At 29.5% G+C, this 18,624-nt stretch overlaps 1 protein-coding gene across 1 annotated transcript; it reads right to left on the reverse strand.

Moving 5' to 3' along the window:
• Window positions 1-367: 367 nt before the first annotated feature.
• Window positions 368-7,582, reverse strand: LOC136985763 (sorting nexin-10-like). Its single transcript, XM_067283110.1, has 6 exons — window positions 7,403-7,582; window positions 5,398-5,484; window positions 2,154-2,254; window positions 1,819-1,917; window positions 764-916; window positions 368-646 (listed from the first exon to the last, which is right to left on the reverse strand). The coding sequence occupies exons 1-6, from the start codon at window positions 7,445-7,447 to the stop codon at window positions 454-456; spliced, it is 678 nt and encodes a 225-aa protein (XP_067139211.1). The 5' UTR covers window positions 7,448-7,582; the 3' UTR covers window positions 368-453.
• Window positions 7,583-18,624: the final 11,042 nt, after the last annotated feature.

The following is an 18,624-nucleotide window of genomic DNA, read 5'->3' on the forward strand; positions in this document are numbered from 1 at the left end:
TTTAAAAAATGAACACTGAACATTTGTTTTACATTAATATCAATTTTGACAGAATATCTTAAACAAGTACATTGATGATGATGATGATGAAAAAGTGCATAGTTACTAAATGAAATTTAATACTGATTTTTCAAAAAGTAATTTTGTTTTTTTAAATAATTTGAGATAATTCTATAAAGAAATTGATGGTGTCAGCTAAGAATAACAAAGATGGCCCTATATTAATAAAGCTCTATCACAGATATATTTGTAATATAACAAACATTCTTTATCATATTTATCACAATTGTTTCTTAAAAATAAGATGCAAACTAGTTTTTAAATTTTCATGAAAACATGATAGTGTCACATAATTTGAATATTTCAATTTTAAATTCAAAGTGAAAAAAAAATTTAATGGCACTTTATATAAAAAATAATGAAATTCATTTGCATAATTTATAAATACAATAATCATGATTTAGAATGACGTGCTTTTGTAATATGAATGTTAGTATTGCAGTCCAGAAATGGCAACGAGGCCACAAATGCCTCTTGGTTGATACTCAGCAAGGCCACTTGTTTATTTGAAGAACTATGAGAAACCGAAGCATCGAGCGAATCGCAGCTTGGGCATTCAGAAATATTGGAAGAAATGTCCGAGGCACTGCAAAAAGCAAAAAATTTATATTTACTGACTAAAGAAGCTATATGAGTAAAATAGAAACTATTAAATATACATATAAGATTAATATATTACTGAAAAAACAAGAATTGAAATTACCAAGAGTCAACAAAAATTGCACTTTCTTCTAATTTACCCGGTGGACAACATGAATTACCAGATACTATACTTTCAATTTCTTTCATTGATAAATGACTTTGAAGAAAAAGATGCAGTGCTTTGTTTGACAAATACAGTGATTCATTCAAAATTCTAAAAACGAAAAATAAATTTAATAAAATGATCACTTGTATAGGAATTTTGTAACATTAACTTCCTTATCAGTTTAAAAGCAATCATAAAAATAATTGAAATTAAAATTTTTTAATTTAAAAATCAACTAAGTCAATAAATAATAAAATATTTTAAAAAATAGAGTAATGGTTTCTTCAAAATAATTGCATATTGTAAATCAATTTTGTTCTTAGTTACTAGCTTTCATAAATTATTAAGTCAGCCAATAACAAACTAATTGTGTAATATATTCATATTCTTAAATTTACTGTTATAATTATATATAGAATGAATAATGAGTGTCTAGAGCAGGGGTGGCAAACCTATGGCATGTAAGGAGAAATCATCTGGTATGTAATGATGATAAAGATCTTATTCATCTCTTTTTCAATCTGTTTATCACCCGATCATCCTTTTTTCAGCTTTTTTTTTATATTTATTCTAATTAAAACATATTTAATTTCTTTAAATATAGTTATTCAAAGTCTAAAACTTTGGCATGCATAAACATCTTTAGAGCTAGATATGCTTATTATATGGCATGTGGGCTCAAAAGAGGTTTGCCATTCCTGGTCTAGAGTCTAATTTGTTTATTTTACTTTCCATAATAAAATTTATGGAAATTAAGTATATTTGAAAAGTATATGAAAGGTTTAATAGAAAAGTGGCATAAGTGGAAATATCACTATTGTATTCAAATTATACTAATATTTTATTAAAATAAAATTTTATTTGGTTAAAATCATTTACTTGCATATTACTAACAATATCATTTTATTTTTAAATTAATACCTTTCTTTAATAAAAAAAAATTATATCCTATGCACTCAGATAATGCTTATTATAAAATATTGTTTAATATTAATAAGTGTGATATTTACTTTAACATAAATAATTCTAATAGTTGTCGTCTTTGTTCTATAAATTCTTCTGTGAACTGATCACGAAAGAAAGAATCTGATGGCAAAGATGGTGGGTTCCTGTAATAATACAATGTTCATTAATGTCAATGTAAAAATATCTTTTCAGATTTACATAAACAGTCACAATTTAAAAATACTATACATGGAAATACACTTGAAAAAAGCATTACATTAGAATTTCTTCTTACATTATTTTTTTTTATTAGTTAAGTTTTTTATTAAAAAAAACAAAATTAGAATAAATATTAAACAAAATAATTATGGTATTAAATCACATAACATAACAAACTTACAAAGTAGGGTGTAGTTGTTTCAATAATCGTCTTAAAAATAAAAATTCAGAAAAGCTTCTACGAACTACAGATTTTGAACACGAGAAACAGTAGTCATTACTCTGCAAAATATAAGATGATCATTAAAATATAAAAATTATTTAATTTAATTTTTAGTTATTAATAATATGTATTTCACATAGAATTTATGCTCTTATATAATAATTTAATCATTTATATGAATTTATCATTTTATAAGAAATTTTTACTTTTTTTAAAATCAATATGACATGCATAAACAAGCAATTTTTTAAATTTTAAACTGTAATATATACAGTAGAGCGTCGTTTATCCGAAAGTCGGTTAACTGAAAGCTTTCCAGTCAGACTGGGTCATGCTGAATCGAATGTTTTTGATACTAGATTAACTTAAAAATTACCATATTTTACGGACTATAAGATGCTACAGATTATAAGACGCACCTTAATTTTTAAGCAATTTTTTAAAAAAATACCTATAGGAGGCTACGGACTATAAGACGCTCCTGAATTTTGGAGGCAATTTTTTGAAGAAAAAAGTGAGTCTTATAGTCCATAAAATACGGTATACTTTATTTGTTTTTATATTTTTCAATATATTATATCGTTATATTGTATATTATATATTGGGTGGGCAAGCAAGAGTTCAGTGGGAGCCGCAGTTCTGTACTGTCGTGGTGGATAGTATGATAAGGTGCATGATTTTATTATATAATATAAATATAAATATAAATATGTTTATCAAACAAATATTGAATTTTTTTAATAAACATATTTTCACAAAATTATTAATATTTTTACAATTTTATTTTTATAAAAAACAGAAATTAACACTTTCAGCAAGAGCCGCACGTAACTCAAAAAGAGCCGCATTTGCCCATGCCTGTTATAATATATTGAATATACAATATATATATCAGATACAATATATTATATTATATTATATACAATATATATATATCATATATTTCTTTATTTTGTACAAACAAAATAAAGAAATAATTTTTAATGAAACAATAGCCTCTATTATAATAAAAATTTTTGTTAGGCTTAAAATCAATGAAAATTCAACGCGAAGTGACACGCAATGGAGAAAAATTTCAACAATCTGACAGGTTAATATATTTTTTCGTACATAATCGGTTATCTGAACAACCCCAGTCCTCAATTGATTCGGATAAACGACACTCCACTGTATTTAGAATTTTACTTTCTTCCTAACTGAATACGATACATTTTAAAATAAATTCAATCTTATTTTGTACAGAAAATCAAACTCATGAAAAAGTAATTTGAAAAGTTTATTTTATGCAATAGTTTTAGTAATAGTAATCATAATAATACAGTGCTATTCCTAGGAAAAAAATATTAGGGAGGGCCAAGTTGAAATGGTAGCAAACTACTACTGAAAATTTCCTTATGTCAGTTAATAACACAACACTCATACTATAACACTCAATAAACTAATCCTTTATCTGCTTATCTTAAATAAAAATATTTTTATTTAACTTGTCAGTGGAAGTATTTAATTTTAATTGGACAAATCAACCAGCTAAAACCAGACTGGAGAGAACATTATGATATATTATCAAATGTCAGAATGCTAAACCAAACTGGCAATTACTTCAGCAAGATCATCATCAAACAACAATAGCTAAAAGATCAAAAATTATAATTTTGTTTACATTAGATTGCTATCAATTTTGTATTCATTCAAGTAATTCTAACACTGATTTGTTATCAGCCAATTTGAAGTCAGATCTAGATTTTATTAAACATACAAGATTTCATCATATGTTCAATATATTATGAATCAGAATATTAAAAATCAGAATAATTATACTCCAGAGACTAAATAATGCAATTTACTTAAAATTACACAAATGATAGTTTTAACAACAAAAATATTCAGAACATTAATTGAAGCAATTCAAGTTTATTGTTTACTACTTAGTTTAAAAACTTATATTTCATGTCATTTATCTCTCATATAATTATACTATTGGAATGATTATAGAATAAAAACAATGCAGTAGAATCTCATTTTAACATATCACAGAACAACGGATTTTTTCCAGGTCCTGCCAAATCAATGTAATTTTACCTCCTTTTAGCAGATCCATAATTCAGAATAACATTTTTTTTTCCTAAACCAATATATTGTAAAATTTTACTAACTAAATGTTGAAAAAAAATGTATTCAGGTGTTCCTGGGAATTTATAGAGTTTGATGATGAACTTGTTAGCCTACATCTGCAATTGAAGAATTGTACAAAGAATCAACAAGCTGATACAATTAAGGAAGAACGACCTAAACTCGATGGCATCACTAAATTTTGGCACTACACTTAGATGCTAGTCCTAGTGTAGTGCCAAAATTCGGTGAGGCCATCAAGTCTTTCCAAGTTGTGACGTCCCTTCCTCAGCATAAATGAACAGGTATACGACATTACTAATATCAAGCAGTTATTAAATTCAATAGGCAGAAAGGCGACATCAAAACAAACCAAGATGGACAAGTTTTTTAACAAATCATGAAGTCAAATGAAGTGCTAATTAGCATATATAATTTGCCTCTTTGTGCTTGGAGTACTTACACTTTACATCAGCTTTATCATACTTGTGTATGGCATAATATACAATCTTGCAACATCATATTCCTACAGAATAAAAAATAGATATCCCAAGTGACTGAATAATTTCTACAGGTATTTCTTACACGTAGATGGTTAAATAATGGATATTTTCATGGGAATGCAGAAAATCTGTTGTTCTCGATGCCAGTGGCGTAGCAAACATAACTGGCACCTGGGGCATGACACTTTATTGGTGCCCCCTCTCCCCTCCAGAAACATAGTTTGTCTTAGACCATTTGGGCGCCCCTCTGCAAGTGACACCCGGTGCACGATAGACCCCCTTGCACCCCCGTCGCTACACCACTGCTCAATGCAACGGATTCTCAGAACACCAGATGATTTTCGACGGCTCAAGTGATCCATTAAAAAATAGGTACAGTAGAATCTCAGTTACTAACCAATAAATATTAAAACAAGTCACATGATTATGTTAGAAATTACAAAGAAATATTGATAATAAACAAATATTATCAATTAAATCCCTTTATTGCCTCTTAAGAATCTTATTACCGATAAGATTAACGAGATATCGTATTGTTTATAACTTTAATATCAATTATAAAGATTTTAAATTTTAAAAAAGGATGTTACCTGTAAAACAATTTGGTAAGTTGTGCAACGTCTCTTATCACCCGAATAATGGATTACTGGATCTGTTACACTAACGGTGGTCGAAATCTACGAGAAGGGAAAAAGAATCATATTACTATACTTTGATTAATATCATCAAATTTAATAATGCTTTATCATTATACAGAAAAATTGAACATTCAAGTTATTAATTATAAAAAAAGTACATTGTGAAAATGTAACTTGAAAGAAATAAGTTATATTACAGTATGAGTTAGTTTCTCTAAAAGCTGGACTTCATTAAAGTCCTACATTAGATTAAAACTATCATATGTACTAGAAGACCTTTAATTTATATCTCAAATTATATTTAATAATTATTTAACAAGAAACCCTACTTTTTGTGTATCTGCTACTTATGTGAGACATTTATGTTGCATTAATATATTAAAATCATGCATTTAATAAATGGGCATACTTTATTAATATAATACAAAACTAAAATGTTTTAACTGTGAATATGTCTGTTTCCTTGTTCTCCTATTATTCCACTTATTGTGACTCACCGGTCAGGATAATTTTATGCCTTAATGACAGAGAATTAGTTCAGAACATAAATTGTCAACACGAATATAATTATGTCAGTTGACACAGAAAATTGAGTATATAATCATTTTAATGTTTTTAGTATAATTCTAATTAACTTTTTGATAATTTTTAATTTATAAAAAACAAATCTTGAACAAGCATATTAAATATATAAAATATTAATGCCTTACCAATTCAAATAAATTGTTAATAATAATATTAAATAAATATGCCTATAAAAATTATACATTTACTTATCAGTGTCATGTGTCTGTCACATGATTTTTCAGATGTTTCAAATATTAGGTTGTATTATAATTGTCAATTGTTTTGGAGATTTTGTGCAAATAATAAATTTTGTAAAAAAATAAGGTTACAGAATTTTAAACATATTATACTTAAGTTATTTAAGTCAATTATCTGACAGACTTAATACAAAACTAATATCATACCAGTACAATTTACTTTATATAAAATAATGACTATATAAGTAATTCTATACTTTAGAATTTATTATCTGTTGACAGAGGAAATGTTTAAACTTTCATTTTACAAGGAAATAGTTAAACTTAACTGATTGGTACTTTCCCATTTTTTTCTTTTTTAATTTTACACCCACATAAAATCAAATCATCGCAGTAATGAGCATTCATAGACTATAAAATATATAAAATAATTGTAATTTACCAGAAAATTAGAGTTAAATTCCCCCCTCCCCCGAATAAAGGCCACGAAAAGCGATTATTGTACGACCTTGAATTTCGAAAAATTCTTTTATTAAATCTGAAGGACAGTTATTTACGTGAACTGTTAAAATCTTTTAACGTCCTTTTAAACTAAGGTTGAGTGATCATACATAAAATTTAGTTTGTCAGTATATTTATGTATGAAATCGAATCGATCGTTTGATCGATTCGATTTCATACATATTTCGATCGTCCATTAAATACAAAAATATGCGCATACATCATTATGAATAGGAAACAGCTACAGTATTTGAGTAACAAAAGATTTAGTACAACAGATTCTTATTATCCATTCAAGTATTTTATGCATAGAAATGAAAAAAAAACCAATTAAAAATTCCTGATGTATGTCTAGGTTATTGCTCTATTTCCTCATATATTGTTTTATATAGAAAAGTTTTTTTTTATTGGGTCTATAACATTCAATATACCTTACTCCAGGACAGGAATCGCTTCTGCTTAAACACAATATATTCATACACTTTCTTTCATACATTTACACGAATTTTTTAATGACAAGCGCCATTGCATGATGCAATGTCATGCTTCTCGTCGTCACAACTAAATTTAACCAAAGGAACTTTTAAAAATAATGGTAACGTTTATTAACTATACACCAATATTTTAATACTTAGCGACAATTAAAAAGTAGCACGCGTTTTTAAATTAGTAAAAAGTAATATATAAATTACCCGAGGTAAATCTGGATCGTCGTCTTCACAAGCGCATATAATCATCTCCAGCTGCGTAGAGGTGACGTGTTGTTGATTATAAATCACGCTACTAATTGATGTGAATTGCTACGACTCCAATTTATACGAACACGAGCTAGAGACGATATCTACAGAACAACAAAAGATATAGATGTGATGTCACACAAAGCACGAGGTTGATAGGAGCGCTCTCGTGACAGTTAAACCAATCAAGAACTCTGATCTGTGTTCTGTTACGATTGCGCCATTTCCGGGTAATTGGAAAGTACAGAAGTTTATTGTCGTTTAAAAATATTAATTTTATTAAAATTTATTATCGATTATAATAAACTAAATAATTATTTTTTGCTGTTATAAATATTATTATATGAACTCCAATATAATTAAAATACGGATGAATTCGATTGTATTTAAATTATAATGGTTGATTATCAGTTATTGTATATACTGTATTGACATCCTTTACAGAAATATGTAATTGAATTAAAGATAAAAAATTTCTTTGACAGATAAATATATTGTTTTCTTTTTCTTTTTTAATAAAACAAATAATTTTTAAGATTAGAGTGTAATGGACATTTCTTAACGACGTACAAATGCTTGTGGTATAGGTTTTATTCATATAAACAGATGTTTAAAATCATTATATAATAAAAATAAATACTAAAATTCTTGGTATCGATTCATTGTAATATATATAAAAATAATGAATTTAGAAATAAACTTTTTGAATATAATATTTAGGTTTTGTCGAGGAGCTAAAGCAGGGGTTCACACCTTAAAGTATATTTTTGCATTAGTTTGATAAGGCCGTAGTATTATAGATAAAATACACTCGTGTGGCAATAGACAAATATTGGGTGCAAATCAAACAATAAGAAATTATGTTTCAAACGTGTACAGTACATTATTTAAGTTTTGGCCGGATGGGCGAGCGGTCAAGGTGGCAGCCTACCGCTCTGGGGGACCCGGGATCAAATCCGGGCGGGTAGAAAAATCCCCAGGAATTTTTCGGGGGTTAATGGACATGAAAAGACGCGTTCTAAAAACATTCCTTCACTTTAGATCCAATTAAATAGGTATATGGATTTTAAGAATATTTTTAAAAAGCTTCCATATTTTGTATTTGTTAAGATTATCTAAAGGGTAAAACATTGTAATTTAATCGTGGTTAATTGAATTGCGTCGATTGCTATTTATAGATAGTTGCAATAAAATATACGAAAATTATAAGATATAAGCGATTAAAAAATTATTTTTAATTTATGTCATACTTTATAAGTTATCAATAAATTTCCTAAAATGAAACTGATATCTGACATGCATGATTCAAAATTATTTATAAAATAATCATTAACTGAAGTAGCCTATGTGTTTTTTTTTTTTTTTTTTTTTAATTTTAATTTCTGCCCTGTGAACACTAAGAGCTTTTAGCCAACCCATTAATTTATGAGTTCTGTCAGAACCAAGCGGGAGATCGGGTGGAGAAAGATGGGGCCCGACATATTCAGACGAAAAAATCCAGGGGTTTTTGATTCACCGAATTCAAACTCAGGTCCCCCCAGAGCAGTAGGCTACCACCTTGACCGCTGGGCCATCCGGCTAACAATTGACGAATTAAAAAGTTAATGTACGGTACATTAAGAGAGCAATACTCCAATTATGATAAGTAAAAGTAAATAGTCTACTTTAAGATTTGGTTACTTAAAAACTAAAAACAATAAATTTGTTATGAAATGATAAAAAAAGGTTAGTTTTATTTTCGTGTTTAATAGCGTAAAAATATTAATTATTGATAAAATTTGTGCTGCTCGATTAATCAATAATAATAAAACACATATCATTAGTGCATAACAGAAACTGTAGCATGAAATTTCTAGTAAAGATATTTGTGCATGCCATAAATTTTAATAATTGATTTTGCTAAAAAAAATTAACAAGATTTATAAAGCATGTTATTAATTAAACTTTGCACCACAATTTAATCAATGCTATATTGTATTGAAAAAATAAAATTGATTGCACTTGAAAGAAAAATAGCAATGTGGGAAAAGCCAGGAAATGAGTCTATAAAGATTAGAATAGTTTCACTTTCATTTTTAGATTGAATCCGTTTTATGTTATGGATTGAATTTTGTTTTGAATTACTGTATAATTACCATAATTTGATTTTTTAACATAGAACATAATCAGTATTTGAAGTGTTGAATACAATATTACTTTGTGATATAACTACTGTATATACTTTATATAAAGGTACTAGAATTTTATAGATATTATAAACAGTTATATAATCCAAACTTATAATTAAAGTGATTAATTCTGACCTTATAATGATGTTTACAAAGATTCAAGTTTATAAATAATTGACTTAAAGAACCAATAAATTAATTTTTGATTGGTTTTCAAATATTAAACTACAATTATTACAAATTAAGTAAACTTAGTGTTTATATACATGGATTTATAGTTGATTATGTAAAACTGAATGGTAAGTTAACTGAGTGGCTTTATATAAAAACTGTTTACTATTATTTATATATATATATTATTTTGATATAATAATAAAGACTCTGAAGTTATTTATTCTTTAAAATCTATACTAGTAACATAGTTAATAATTTATATAAAGTAAGTAATAATAAATGTAATAAATACATTAAGGATTAAATGTACTAGTATGCAAATTTTCTTTATTCTAAAATTAAATTCTGTAGTTTACAGTTTAATTTGAAATATGGTTTGGGAAATTTATATATATAGTTATACAGTTAATAAGATAAGATAAAATTGATGTTTTTTTATTTTTTATTTTTTATTGCAAATTTATCACCGCAAATGTTATGTTAAAAATCTTATTTTTCTTGAGTTTAATCATATTGATGCATTTATCTTTCGAAGATGTATTTTTGTATTATAAAATTTTTTAAAAAACTTGTTTTTATTGTTATATAAATATATTTTTAGTGTGTAAACATGTTTACCTTTGTCTTTGATGTGTTTAGTTTAGAATTTAAAGAGTAGATGATGTAGGTGAATCTTACACAATATATTATTTTAAAGTTAACAAATTATTGACTCTTTTAAACATGCCAAAAGTCTAAATTTACCTATTAATGAAAGAAAACTTTCTTTCAGATTAAACTTTTCAAATTTAAATTGCACTTAATAACACCAATGCAACCTATAACACTTAATTGATTCAAATTATTGAAGTTTCATTTTTTTTTGAAAAAACTCAAAGTATATAATAACAACACACAATAATATAATTTATAAAGTGTAGAAATTTTATAAATAGCTTATAATTTTTTAATTAATAAATAAGCCTTGTAAATAATATGCTGTACTTTTTCATTTCAAGGCAAATCTTACAAATACTCAACTGAATTCGTTTAATGTTGCTATCGAAAAACTTTTTTTAATCCAGCAATTATTATTTTTTACGTAAAACGTATGTTTGCCACTTTTATCAGCCATCACAATGCTTATGACAGATCCATTTGAAAAGGTAGATAAAACACTGGCAAAATAAGTTTTTATTTGGTTTGTTTTGGATTACAAAAATAAAATCTATTTATACATAAATTATTTTAAAAACTAACTCTAAAGGAATACGAAATAATTTCGAGACAGATGATAGAACTATTATTAGTTTAAAATTGAATAACCAATAATACAAAACCATGTTAAGAAAAAGAAATTAAGTTATGGTCTTATTGATTATAATCAGTGGTGATATTCAGCGGGTTCGCACAGGTTCGGCCGAACCCGTTGTTAAAATTTTCAGTTTTCCGAACCTTGTTAAACACACGGAACATTTCTCAGTGGTTTTGTTTTTTTTTTTAAATATATTAAAATATACGTATTATACTCTGTAATACTACTAAACTAGAGCCTTATACCCTGTTCGCATGGTACGGCCGGATGGCCGAGCGGTCAAGGTGGCAGCCTACCGCTCTGGGGGACCCGGGATCGAATCCGAACGGGTCGAATAATCCCCAGGAATTTTTCGGGGAGTGGTCCGTTCGGATATGTCGGGCCCCGTCCCTCACTACCGGTCGCCCCATTGTGGGCCTGGCCGAACCCATAATGGGCCGTCTATAAGAGGCCCTCTTAGTGTCCACAGGGCGGAAAGAGTTAAAAAAAAAAACCTGTTCACACCGAGCATTTCAATCTAGATTGTGAGCAAGGTCGGGGACTATGTCGTTGGTGCGAACTCTCTCGACCGTTTCAATCTCGACCGAAACGAGGTTTAATCGCGATCGATTCAAGAGAGTTCTTGAAACTAGATCCAGTCATAAGAGAGATCCCACAATCCCACGCGCGCGAGATAATACAAGATGGCTGTGAAACACGTGTCGGGCTATGGACAGCGAAGTAAAAAGGATATTGTATTTCGAGAGATGATGACATCTGTCTATTATCAGCAGTGCCATTCGGGATGAAAAATTTCTCTGCTTAACTAAATAAAAAAAAAAAAAGGTCGACAGCACTAATATACTATTGTTACCTGGTCTTCGCCTAGGGCCCCTTACGTTCCAAATACGCCACAGATTATTAGATATATCGCAAGAAAAGGTATATTTATTTCTAGCCAAAACTCCCATTTCGTCGGGAATTGTCAGGGAAAAATTTTCTGCTAGCGAACCCCTTGTTAACTATTTCGAATATCACCACTGATTATAATGCATGGTAGTTGAATTTATAAGGATAGTTAAAATTTCCCATCATGTAGAGAATTTGACTAGCTTTAATTTCTGTTTCCGCTACAATATATGCCAAACAAAATACCTTGATTAGAAAATAAAAACCTCACATCAACATAAATAACATCAATATGCTTCTTCAATGGAATTATTTCATATACATTTTTTATAGTGTTAATTTCGCGTAGAAATTCTATATCCACACTTGATTCCTTTAAATTTGTATATTCACATAGCATATATTTTATCAATAATGAATTACCATGAAATTTACAAATTCCATAAAGCAACATTAATTCTCATTTATTAATAATTTGAATTGTCTCATTTAAATATATACTTTTAAAATTTGAATATACAAAAAATGCACATAAGTCATATTTAACGCGAGGAAACTGCAACAGAAATAAAGTAATACACGATTTTTCTGCTTACGAATACCCTGTGGCGAATTTAGAAATATGGCGACCGCAATATGCAGGCACCTCTCAAACTAATAGTGCCACTTTTGCACCGAATGATTCTATTTTATAATTTTAATTCTACAATAATTGTTTTCTTTTTTTTTTTAGATTTTTAAATGTCGAAAAGGCAAAGGGCAATGCTATTGAAAACCCGTTACTTGCAAAATACATTCATATTTTAATATTATTCATATATAGCAATTTTGTTCCTGCTTAAGCTTTTAATTTGCACAAATTCCTTTATGAATTGTTTCTACATATTTTTTGTTATTTTATTGTTATTATTACTATATTTGAATTTTCGCACCTCCCAAACTCTTGGGTCCTTAAGTCTGGACCAAGTGGATCTAATGGAAAATCCGCCAAAGTCAATACTTAGAACGAATGACAGCTCCGACGTAATAGGGTATTCAAATTGGAGAATGCTAACCTCTTACTGTGGTTTTTTTCATCTCTATTGTAAGCGAGCCAAGCTAAATCTATAATGGTGACGAAAAGGGCTAACTTATTATCAGTGGAGCGGAAAGAACGAAAGGTTTTTAATAATTTTTATTATATTAAAACTCAAAATGTTTTAATATAAACATTTCGTAAAGAGCCCAAAACTATAGTTTTAACGCGTTTTTATTTTTCCTGTAAATTGTAAATTATTATGGTGATTCGTATTTAGATGCAATCTTTCTGTTGTGTACTTGCACCTGTTATTTGCTGTTTGGAATTATTTACCCTTAAAGTAATTTATTAAAAATTTAATCACGATTTACTTCGATAAATTGTTCAGAATGACGTGAAGATTCTTTTCATTGTTTACGATTTGAGTTATTATTATTATTATTATATATTTATCAATTACAAGCTGTTAGTCATGAAATAAGTATATGCTCTGCTGACTAATTACAAATAATTGCAACTACTTCGAATCTGCATTTACCATCATTATTAATTCAGTGTTGTAAAGAATGAATAGAAACAATGTAGAAATATTCTGTCCATATATTATTTACACTAGTTGTTTAGTTATAATAGTCTTGGCACAGAGTTCTTACTAGAGTTTAAACAACGCATACAAAACAAAATTTCAGTGTCTTGTTAAAAAAAGAGAGTTTTAATTATTGTTAGTATTTTCCTTTAATTTTGTTTTAAATTAATAATATATAAAAGTATTATTATTATTATTATTAAGAAATTATTGGAAATGCCTGTAATTACAGATATTGTTGTATTTAGAAAACTTGTAATTTAATCACTAGTAAATTGTTTTGTTAACACAGATGCCCTACATATTTTGCTCATGAGGCTTTTCATTGTAAGGTGATGACTTGTAATGAATTCGTCCCAGATTTTCAGAAATAGTTCCGAAACAAAAGTTATGTCTCGGGTTAATTTTATTTTCAATTTATCCAATAAATAGGCAGCCATTATGAGCTATTTCAATTGTAAAAATAAACATTGAGGCATAAAAACTGATAAAAATTTGTGAAATAATAAAAATGATTGAGTCTTCCGAAAATTTTTTAACAAATTGCTTTCGATTAAAGTAATATCAAAATCTGTCTTTTGTATTTATTAAATATAGAGCTTAAATATTTAATAAATATTAAATATTGTCACTTCAACGAAAAAATGTTTCATTTTAAACTCGTTGTATATAATCTGTATTTATACTAAAGATGTTTACAGACGTTTTATTTATATTATTTTCTGGCTGTATTCTGATCGATCAAATTTTGATCCTCCGGGTTCGTTTGTATTTATTGATACATTAAGCTTTTCTGATTCGAAATCTATCAAAAACATAGAAACAAAATTCTGTATGTACAGTGTGTACCACATGGCACGATGGCTGACGGCGTGATGGCCGTGCGGTTAAGGCGCTCTGGAGGACCTGGGATCGAATCTGGACGGGTCGAAAATTCCCCAGGAAATTTTAGGAGGGTGGTCCGTCCGGATGTGTCCCTCACCACTCGGTCGCCCCATTGTGCCTGGCCGAACCCATAATGGTTGTTTTAAGAGGCCCTCTTAGTGCCACAAGGTGAAGAGTTAAAATAAAATAAAGTATGTACTGTACTGCATGTCTGTGTATTGGACTGTATTTCGCTTTATCTTAGTATCCTATAAACCAAATAATTTTGAAATACTGTATTAGGACTACTTCTATATATGGAATTGATCATTGATGCTATTACATTTTGGAGATTACAAATCGCGAAAGCGGTTAAAAAATACATTAGAATATATTTTTTATTGCAATAATGTAATTTTTTATGTTATTACATATAAATATTTTCCATCCCTTGGCACCCAGCTGTCCCGTAAGACGGCCGGATGGCCGAGCGGTCAAGGTGGCAGCCTACCGCTCTGGGGGATTCGGGATCGAATCCGAGCGGGTCGAATAATCCCCAGGAATTTTTCGGGGGGTGGTCCGTTCGGATATGTCGGGCCCCGTCCCTCACCACCCGGTCGCCCCATTGTGGGCCTGGCCGAACCCATAATGGCCTACTATAAAGGCCCTCTTAGTGCCCACAGGACGGAAAGAGTTAAAAAAAAAAAAAGCTGTCCCGTCGTGTGCCTGGTCGAACTTACATTGGGCACGGAAAAATCTTCTTAGTGTCCACAGGGCAGAAAGAATTTAAAAAATAAAATAAAATAAAATATAGTACGTATATGCTAAATTTCTCAATAACAGCAGCGGCCAATCCAATACATTTTTCGGTTAATGTTACCTTAGGTTCCAAGATGGCGGCGCATCCGGTAATCTCGAAACAGAGACACGCGCGGTACTGGTGATAAGGGGAGCTATCTGATAATAGTGTGATGAAATAAGGAAGTATGTTCAACGTGATGTAAAATGTGATTGTGAATGAACATGCAAATTTGTAAGATTTGACGTTGTAGATGGAAGTTTATCGTGGAAATATGCAAATTAACCAGTAGTTAGACGATACTGACAGTGTGCGTCGTATGTGTAGTGGAATATTTGATTTTTTTTTTTAAAACAATATTTTTATTCCAAAAAAGTTAAATAGATAAATATATTTTTCTTAAACGATAGTATTTGAGAATTTGATTTAAATATCATCAAAATTTGTTGTTAATTTTTAACTTTTTGTTTAGTTTTTTGCTAATACTGTGACAATGAGTTTTGTAGAATTAAGTTCCGATGAAATTTTGGTTAGGTTGTACCACTCGTAAATTCTATCAGCTAATGGAAAATGAATATTTGAAATTAGGTTTGGAACATGATATTGATAATGTCTTTAAATTTGCTTTAAAATTAGGAATACAACAAACTCAGTCAGTGTGCTACTCGTGTGCTAATACATGTAAATTATATTATCGAAGTGATAGAAAATCCTGTTTTCTAAGATGTAGTAAATGTGGCAATAAGTATTCAGCCTATGAAGGAACACTTAAAAGCAAATTTGGCAATATATCTTGTGGTGGTCTTTTGTCGTTCATTTGGCACTATCTGACTCATACATTGTTTGTTTGGCACTATCTGACTCATATATTTGTTTGTTTATGTATAAAGAAAACCTGGAGAAAGATTCCAAATTTTTGCAAAACAATTGACTATGATACATCCAGGAATTGGAAAAACACCAAAATGGCTTGAACCAGAATCTGTTCCGTCTGCCCCAGTGTCAAATTTTTAAAATAAGGAAACACAGAAAACAGAGAAGAAAAAGGAAAAAACAACCAATTCGAATACAAAGACAAAGAAAAAACGTCTACAAGTGTAGCAGAATCGACAAGCTCGGAAGAAAAGACCTGCAACAATTGCTGAAGAATTGACAAAATCAGGAAAAAAATGTAGGTTCGAACAAAAAAGAAGCGTTAATGTGAGTAAATTTTTATTTATTTTACTATGGTAGTTTATTACGGTTTGAGAATCACGTGATCTCCGATCAAAATATCGCTTACCGCGCAGTCTCTAGACTAATCCAAAATGGCCAGCGGATGTGCCGCCATCTTGGAATCTAAGGTAACATCAACCCATTTTTTCTTAACATTGAAAAATATATTAGATTGTGTAATACAGTATTTTTGTTAGGAATTTGATAACGACGCGTTATTTTTGGTTATTTTTGTAGGTTTTACTTTAAGATGTTGTTTATAATAAATGATTTTTATAAACAAGTCGAATTATGGTTGGGTGAAGTGTGGTTTGTATACAGAATTCAGTCGATTGTTAAATCAAGAAAAAAATTGTTTTTCGCTACGAATTTATTATCGAAAAAGGGTGTACTATAGATTACCCCCTATAGAATTTCAGGACTTTGATTATATATTGGAACTCAGGGGACCGAGACGAGTTCAACGGTATCCTATTTTTGGACCGGAGACGAAAAATAAAAAAAGTTATCATACTTTTTCACTTACCATACTTTTTTAATGCTCTCATGAAGACGGCACCATAGTTGCTAGTACTGCCATCTTGCGGTAAAGTCTGCAAACCATGACGTCGGACTACGATCATCTCCAGTAGGGTTAAACACGCGATACGAGAGCGGAGAGAGCGACGCGACTTCCGATCATCGCGCGATCGCCATTTCGGTTAATGTTACTTATGGCAGCGAACGTGGCGGCCGTTCCGACTGTTCGTGCTCTCGACTGACCTCCATAGGGGAGCCGCCGGCAGGCCGCCATGTGCTAAACGTCACTAGTTATTGATTCACGGTAGTTATTGAACAAAGTAAAAAAAAGGGGGAAACGTCTACTAAAGGCAATTTTAACGGCAAGCGACGCGACTCCCGATCGCGATAGCGAAGCCGACTTAGCGGAGAGAGCGACGCGACTCCCTATCATCGCGCGATCGCCGAAAAAAGTATGATAACTTTTTTTATTTTTCGTCTCCGGTCCAAAAGTAGGGTATCGTTGAACTCGTCTCGGTCCCCTCAGTTCAGATATATACTCAAAGTCCCGAAATTCCATAGATAGTAATCTATAGTATCCCCTAGAAAAATCCGAACCAACTTATTACAAACCCTAATAAACAATACAGTTTTTATATACTGTATTAATTTGATACAGCCTATTTCTTCATAAACAGAATATTTTAATTAATGAAATCCTTTCTTATAATATATTTCCAAAGAATTTAAACATTTATTTACTTTTAAATTTAGGCTTAAAATACACTTTCAAAATCATAAGGAACTTTAACCTTAAATTTTCGCTGGAAAGGAAGTGAAAATTTATCAGTAAGTTAAACAAAACTTATAACTGTAATTGATAGCTTTAATGTAGCAGAGTCCATTTAATTGTCTTTTTGTTTTAATAAATGTTTTGCAATTTAGTGTTCATTAAAACAAAATTTCAAAAGAGAATAAGTACAGGTACTGTATAAATAAATTTGTAAATAAATGATTCAGTTTACAGTAATGAGTGATGACTGACGTGTTTTAACAGAAATAGAAATTGTTAACAGAAGCATTTGATCTTCACATTTTTAATTGCTATTATATTCTTGTTCTATGGATAAACATGTTATAAATAATGACAATAATTTAAAGACTCATTTCATGTTTTTCAGATTTGATAGTTTATCTTTGTCACGATCTCGGACTCTCGATTCTCGAACAGTTATCAATTATGACAAAACCTGTACCGTATTTGAAACTTTCAGTTACCTCTAGTGTTTTTCCTCTTATTACTATCTCTCTTCCCTTTTTTTGTCTTCCTCTAGTCATTACTGGTTTGTTCGACCGTTTGGAATGGTACGTAAACTTTTACGTAAATTTTACGTCATTCTTTAGGATTTTTTTAATTGTAAATCTGACATAACAACATCAAATTGACGTTAAGACGTGTTTAATTAGTCAAGTACACATTACCATTATACTATTTTTTCTGCTTATTTTCAGCATTGGTTCTTTTATTCTCTTGTTTCATTTGTCGAGTTTTGTTTATTTCACCTATTCAGTACTATCACAGATGACAGTATCGTTTGAAAATAGCCACAATTTTGAGTTGAAAGATAAAGACTTTCACCTGTTTACGTATTTAATTCATCAAATCAAAAAAG

Source organism: Centruroides vittatus, unplaced genomic scaffold (genome assembly GCF_030686945.1).
Source record: "Centruroides vittatus isolate TY-2023 unplaced genomic scaffold, ASM3068694v2 contig_976, whole genome shotgun sequence".
NCBI lineage: Eukaryota > Metazoa > Arthropoda > Arachnida > Scorpiones > Buthidae > Centruroides > Centruroides vittatus.